The sequence below is a fragment of the Pygocentrus nattereri genome, chromosome 3, assembly GCF_015220715.1.
Source record: "Pygocentrus nattereri isolate fPygNat1 chromosome 3, fPygNat1.pri, whole genome shotgun sequence".
NCBI classification, from domain to species: domain Eukaryota; kingdom Metazoa; phylum Chordata; class Actinopteri; order Characiformes; family Serrasalmidae; genus Pygocentrus; species Pygocentrus nattereri.
This window is the reverse complement of record NC_051213.1, coordinates 19400826-19408549: the sequence shown is the minus strand read 5'-3', so window position 1 is coordinate 19408549 and position 7724 is coordinate 19400826. Positions and strand designations below refer to the sequence as shown.

Here is a 7724-nt window from a genome sequence, read left to right as displayed (position 1 = left end):
TTTATACGAGACCGCATGACGGCTTCAAACGCAGTGTGATTATGGCTTTTATTCTGAACTGAATGCAGTTGTATTGAAGCAAACTCACTTAATACATTTTTGGATGCATTGTTTTTCAATTGGCAGTTCATGCATGACTGTAGCACTCTTAAAGCATTATGCATTAAGAGTGTGTGATTAAATCATCATCATCAAACATTGTTTTTGTGTAATACACTGTATAAAACTCATCCTTACAGTCTCCATATTTTTGAAGTTGCTGGAGATTAAACAGGGACTGCATGGGTAATTAAGAAGACTCTTGTATTCAGAATATGAAGTATACCTGTGAATGCAGTGCCTTCTGTGTTCAGGATCTCCTTTGTCTTGCAGCAGATTGCTCAGATTAATTGAATTATGCACATGGATTACATTTTTCAAAAAGTGCCACAGGCTCTTAATTGTTGTGGTCAGGACTTTTAGTGAGGTTAGTTCTGTGTTGCTTTGACCTTGTTCTTGGAATTATGTTTCTGCTGAATGATACATTTTCTCCTAAGTTTCAGTTTCTTAGCACTTCTGCATATTTTTTCATGCATGTTCTGCCCTTTATTCTCTATGTCTTGTCCCTGCTAATAAAAAAGCATGGTACTGCCACCACCATGCTTCGCTCTTGGCATGGTGTTTCTTGAGGCATAGGCTGCGTTAGGTTTGTATTACACATAGTGCTTTAAATTGAGACTCAAAAGCTTTAGCTCAGCCTCATGACCACAAAATATCTTCCAACATTTTAACTAGATTAGCTAGATTAATCTTATGCTTTTTGGATAAATTAAGTGCTTCTTGCTGTCTCACAATATAGGTCAGTTTTATGCAGAACAGTTGGTACTGTAAACTAAAGCACCTCATTTTTATGAGTAAGCAGCATATTTCAGTTTTCATTTTCTTTTAATTAATTGTTTGCAGGTGCTTATTTTGGCTTTGAAAATGTAGTTTAAGAGCATATAGAAAATAAGTTCTCAAATGAACTTATTAAATGAAATATCATTTAATATCCAGAGAATGTTGATACCTTTGAGTGGTGTTCAATACATCAATACTTTTGCAAGATGCTATACACATAGCAGCTTCAGTAGGTTAACTCACCCATTTTTATTGAACTACGTCTGAGAGTTATTCTGTTGACTGATATGTAAGTCATGTAGTAAAGAGAGTTAAAATTGCAGTGCAGGCCTATTTGGGCCCTTAGGGTTTGAGGTTTTAAAATGAATAGGAATTCCAGCATCCACAGCTTCATAAAAATCTAGTCACATAAGCCCTTGTTCATGTATTATGAAAACAATAGATCAGTGAAGGTCATGCGAATCACTGATAGCAGGGCCACGTACGAAAGCCAGTCCGCAAGAGCTGCATTCACACCAACATCCCATGTGTGTAAAATCCTGTGCTTTACAGGCTGATTGCTTTCAGCTTTCTCAAAGCACAGCAGAAAATTCACATAATGGAATGAGATATAAAAGAGCACTGTGGAATCACTTTATCCATTCTACTCCCCACAGACCTTCATCTCAACAACACTCTCCATCTTTCCCTCTTGTCTCAGTCTCGCTCCTCTGTTCTCTTTCTTCATGCTGCTGTCCCCTCCACAGAAGAGTGCCTCCTACTGGTTAACAGCTATAAACATTTCCTTCCTCTCACTTTTGCAAGGCATTGTTGCTAATTATTGCAACACATATCCCATAGCCTCAGGACTGGATGGAGTTATTAATCCCTGAATTCCTAAAGGCCTGCTTGTGGACCCACAATTCAATTCTTCACTCTCATAACTGCATAGTTACATACTACTTTCATAGTGTTACTGAATAATTTATAGTAGTTACTCAAAAAGTCTTAGACTAATGACTGAATAATAAGCCTAGGATTTTAAATGCATGAGCTTGGCTTGTTTTAATGCTCTTTTACCAGCATTATTCTCAAACCTAACCTGGTGTGGACATTTTTAATTCTATGTTAAGGTGATTCCCATTGAAGCACATGATATTCAGATTGCCAGATTGTGTAAAAACATACTCAACATCTACAGCATCCTGACGCTAATCATATAGTGCTGTGTCTTATATAAAATTCAGGTGCACCATTCTTTAGCTTGCACGAAAGGGTTTAGTCTGTGAGTGAAAGAAAATTATTTAAAAATTAATTCTACAGTATTGTGCAAAATTCAGAGACCACCCTTCAATATTTAAAGTATCCATTAAGTTGAAGCTATTCAGTTTTCAATCTCTGGAAAAGGCAGAAAACATTTTTAATAGAAAAATACAAATAAGCCTCAAAACAAAATATAACATTTATTTAGTATTCTATCCATATTTAGTGTGTCCACCTTCTGCCTTTATTTGGGCTTCCATTCTTTTCAGGGGACTTGTTTTCAGTTTTTTTTTTAAGAAATCTGCAGAGATATTTCTTCACACCTCCAAAGTTCAGTCTTAGAAGTTGGTTACATTTCTACTTCTCACAATCCGAGGAATCCCAAACATGTTCAGTGATGTTGAGGTCTGGGGTGGTCAATCCATTTATTGTTCTGAGAACATCAGCAGCGTCTTTGTTTGACTTGCAAATTTTCTTCTTATTTGTCTGATTACTTTTCTTTCGCGCATCCTTTCAGACTCATGGTGTTGAGTGGTCTTCTCACAGTGGAAATATCAACAGACACTGAGGATTTTTTCAGATCTGAAGCAAAAGTAGAGCTTGATTTTCTCCTCTCCCTCAAAGATGAAAGCTTTAAGTGCTGTTTATCTGACGATGACAGTTTTGATGCTCTATCAGGTCTTGCACAGTTGTTAGAAGCTCCATTTTCACTCTACCTTTTAATCAGTTTTTGAAGTCCAGTTTTGGTAACTTCTGTTTTTTTTACTTTTCTTCTTTTGAGTTTTCCCTTCGTAATGCAAGTGGATTCTCTTATATTCCCCCAGAAATGCCTCCAGAAAATGAATTACTTGCTGTTTGGAAATTAAATAAATGAAGGATGGTTTTGATTTTTACATAGAACTGTACATTTTAGCAGACTTTTTCCCTCTTCCACTTGTCCTTCATAGTACTGTATATAGGATAAAATGGAGGTAGAGTTATCATTTAGAAGAGTGTTCAACTCATCAGTGGAAGTTGGTGTAGGGGCAGCTCAGTCAGAGGTCCTGTGAGGTGTGTGTGTGTTCAGGATGGGCCCCCACTCCCTTGAGTGACAATGTCACAGTGTGTATCCTGTGAAAATAGAATATACTGTGCTCTGCGTCAAGCTTGCGCAAACACACGCATACATGCATACACACAAGCAAGGCAATAGCGGCTGCTGCTACGCAGGCCACACAGAGCCAGCCCACTCCAGAGGGGTATTTAAGGGCGGCCCCTCCACTGTGTGCAGAAGTTTCTGATCCGCTCTGGTGCAGCACAGTGTGTGTTGTCACTTTCTCTCTACTCTAGCATCCTGCTCTTCTCTGCCCGTCAGCCTCACTCTCAGCTCAAGGTACTGCTTTAAGCCTTCTCTTTGTTTTTAGAACATAGTATAGCTATGCATGCGTCCTGTATTAAACTTCTGACAAAAATGTTTGTTTTTTTTTTAAATACATGGCAGTTTGTGTATAAACATAAATTATGTAAATATACATAATACATGTAATGCAGTGAGAAGCAAAAACAATATAATTAGAAATAAATGGTTATTGTGAAGCCAGTTCATCAGTCAGATAACTGGATATTAAATGTTATTCGCTGTGCTGCTCAGTTGCTCTTCTGGGGAAATTAATTTATCTGGTGTCATTTTTACTGTCTTTGAAAAATTTCTCTCTGCCTTCTCTATTTCTCCTTAAAAATCTCAGGCTTATTACATTCTAAGGCTTATTATTCAATAATTACATGCAAAACAATACAAACTGCCTGAAATATTCTGAAGGCATAGCAGCGTGTGACAAAGGTTTAGACCTGTCAGCAGCCATTAAAGGGGTTAACGTATTTTTCACTAATTGCATTGAACAACTAGACCACAGAAAGATTGGCTCTCAAAGTTCATAACACAGAGCAGATATTTATTGTTGCTTTGTGTGGCTGCCAGAAACAGTAATAAAATATAATATAATAAAAGCTTAAAAATGATGGTATCTAATGGGATCTAGAAAAGCAAGTCTGGCAATAAGTATAAAGATCTGCAGCTCACCCACAGCATACATTAAAGAGCAGCTCAGTCAATCCACTTAATTAATATTTCATGCCATGGTATTGACGTCTGAGAAAATTACTGTGTGTTATGTTTGTACTGACTAAATGCAAGTGTTGCAGCTGTGAAAAGGAGGCTGACTTAATTATTTTCCTCTTTTAAGGGGCTTTAATGCTCCTTTTGCAAATTTAATGAGGAGCTGCCTACAAACCATTGAACTTACTGTCAATATTATTCTAACCCTTTTCAGATTATTCATCACCCAATTGTGCTTCATTGTCCTTGAAAACTACATTTAAGACCAATTTTAGTGCCATTTAGTTGTAAATGACATCTGCTGTGTGTGTGTGTGTGTGTGTGTGTGTGATCGTCAGTCATGAACGCTGGAATCTGTGTGTGTGTGCTTCTGGCGGCTCTCTACAGCAGCGGGAACGTTGCACTCCCTGCACACTCACTGGACGAGAGTCAGTTGGATGGGGCTGTAGCTGAACACACGCGACACACCCGTGCAGTGCCCCCTAGTGGTCAGCTCAGTCTGCTCTCTAAAGCACAGGAAGAGGAGGTGCTGGAGGACCCTGCCCGCAGACTGAATGAACTGCTGGCCAGACTCATTTCCAGAAAAGGTAGGACGTCTCCTCAGCCCACATCCATCTGCTCTCACATTCACAAACAGCAGCTCAACTGCATTAATGGCTAAAGTTACAACAGTAGCCTACAAGACATCCATCCATCCATCCATCCATCCATCCATCCATTAAGCCGCTTCTCCCTCAGGGTCGCGGGGGGTGCCTACAAGACTTCATAATTCACCTACAATTTTACATTGAATGCTCTTCTCTCTGTATAACCTTTTTGTCTGTAAATAATATTTAGGTGTTCAGTAGTTGTTATTGTTTTCTCTGTAAAAACATGTACATGATCATTTCTTTCTCTAAAATTTTTTAGCCATTTATATATTCATTAGCCATTTTTCTCTATAAATAACATATAGAGGTTCTATAGCCATTGCCTGTCTCTGTAAATAATGGTGTGATGCTCTATAGCCATTTTCATCTTAAACTATAGTTTTTTTCATGATTCTATCCCTTTTTCCTGTATGGCATTTAGATATTGTATAGTTATTGAATTTCTTTACAAGTGACATTTACTTCTAATCTTATCTTTTTATTAGCCTTGTTTCTCACTTAAGTCTTCTGTATCTATTTGTACTTCTATAGATAACATTTAGATAGTCATACTGAACATTTATATGTTTGTCTGTAACTAGAATTTTTCCCACATCACTCAGGTTCATATCGCAGGAGCCCTTCCAGCAGGACCACGACTCACAGAATAAAGGACAGAGATTATCTGGGCTGGATGGACTTTGGCCGACGGAGTGCAGAGGAGTACGAGTACTCTTCATAATATACACTCAACCAATCATCTTCAATCAATCAACCAATCAGCCAACTTGTGTGTACAGAGAAAGCCATCTTAATCATTCTCCCTGCCAAAAATCAAGTCATCATCAGAGAGCTCTGTCTCCATCTTACTTATGTAAATTTGTTTGTATAATGAAGATAATGCAATATATGAGTATATATGTAACCCATACAGATTTTACAAAGCACCCACATTTTTTTTCAGAAAAGAAAAAATGACTGGGAATGTGGTCTATTTTATTTGTTTTTTCAAGTGTGTATATATGATTTTGTCCTCTCGTTCAAAATATGTCAGGTGTTTCAGAATAAATCATTGCCTTAACTCATTCACCCAGAGTTCAGCCCCTGTGAAATGTATTGAAATAAACATATATTAATTTATATATTATATAAATATAATAGTTTCATTACATTACTTTTATTTTTAGGAGACAGTGCCCAGCAATGGTATAATGGCCCTGATGCCATTACGTTCATCTAAAAATCAACCACTATCTAAATATAATTTATTAAACAAAACAATAAATGGGAGCAGTGCGAAACCATGCATTTATTTAAAAGCAGATGGGATGCCATGGAAACACTGATTGGATTAGGTGCTCCAGCGGAAGCTATTCCAGCTTTCTCTGCTGGTAGAGAGGGTCACCACTGAGCAATGACAGGGACACTCAGGAATTCTTGATTACTGCTTTAATAATAACATCTTAGCCAATCTGCTACAGAAAAATGATAGTGAAGTAACTGGCACAAATTAGCACAGGCCTAAACCCGCCTCACAGAAAACACTGGAGCCCAGCTCAGCCATTTGTTCAGCGCTTGGGGACGGAGCTTACAGTAAAGACCTTATTATGAACACATTCTCTTATTGACCCCCTGAAGCGGCAGCTCTAGTGTGAGTGCAAGCGGCCAACTCTGCTCCTATTTCTCTCCTAACAGCCTCAGGGACAAATCAGAGTACAGGCAATAAAAGAGCAGTTTTACTCACACTGTGAGTGAGAGAGAGAGAGGGAAGGAGGGAGAGAGGGAAGAAGGGAGGGAGGGAGATTGAGAGAGGGAGGGAGGGAGATTGAGAGAGGAGAAATACAAGTGAGAGAGGGAAAGAAGCTGGAAGAGAAAGGAATAAAGAAAGAGAAGAGATGAAGAAGAGAGGAAGAGGAAGAGAAAAGACAAAGAGAAGAGAGAAACAATGAGAGAGAAAAGGGAAGGGGCGAGGGAAAGAGAGAAAGAGGAGAGAGAGACAGAGAAAGGAAAAGAGCCCAAGTGAGAGTGTGAGAGAGAAAGTAATACAAAGAAAGAAAGAATGAGAGAAACGGGAGAGGGAGAGAGCAGGAGAAAGAGAATAAAAGGAGTGTGAGCTACAGTGACAGAGAGAGAGAGAAAGAGAGGGAGGGAGGGAGAGAGAAATGCTGGGTCCCAGCCCGCAATGTCTTTTGTGTAAACCACTCAAGTTAGCACATAATGGATGGATTGTGGGATGGCAAATTAGTGAAGCAGTGGTTTATAGTGAACAAAAAGCACCATTATGCCACAGGTGTGCCTCAATGAGAGCTGTTTCATTCTGTTAGACAATAAAAAGTGAACCCGTAAACACAGACCAGCACATGTACACCCACACACACATGCACATGCGTGAATACATGCATGCACATGCACTCACCTCAACATGAAAAGGCCTGCTGGCAGAGCAATTAGATGCGTCATAGCCAAAAAAACACTGCGCACCCCAATACAGACACACACACAACACACACACCTGCATTATTGTTAGAAGACTTGTTTAAAAAATAAGAAACTTGGTATACAGTATGTATATTTGTGTATACATCTACACATATATACACAACACACATGCGTTACTGTAAAAAGTTATTTTGTTTAGTAAGAATATAAGAAACTTGGCTGTATTAAAATTTGGAGTGCATTGAACATCAAACAGTGAAACAACTATGAATGTGTTACAATCTGTTATTATTTAGATATAAATAATATTCTTGAATTTCTGTGCAATTCAATCATTGAGTGGTTTGATGTGAAGTGGTTCACTGTAGAGACACTTACTGACTCAGATTTCTTTACAGTAGTGGTGATCGGAACCAGGGGTTGCATTGTCTACAACACAA

The 7724-nt window shown here is 38.5% G+C and overlaps 1 protein-coding gene across 1 annotated transcript; it reads left to right on the top strand.

Moving 5' to 3' along the window:
* Nucleotides 1–3385: 3385 nt before the first annotated feature.
* ccka (cholecystokinin a) lies at nucleotides 3386–5934 on the top strand. Its single transcript, XM_017700313.2, has 3 exons — nucleotides 3386–3493; nucleotides 4555–4803; nucleotides 5469–5934. Exons 2-3 carry the CDS (start codon nucleotides 4557–4559, stop codon nucleotides 5585–5587), a joined length of 366 nt encoding a protein of 121 aa, XP_017555802.1. The 5' UTR covers nucleotides 3386–3493; nucleotides 4555–4556; the 3' UTR covers nucleotides 5588–5934.
* The last annotated feature ends 1790 nt before the right edge of the window (nucleotides 5935–7724 follow it).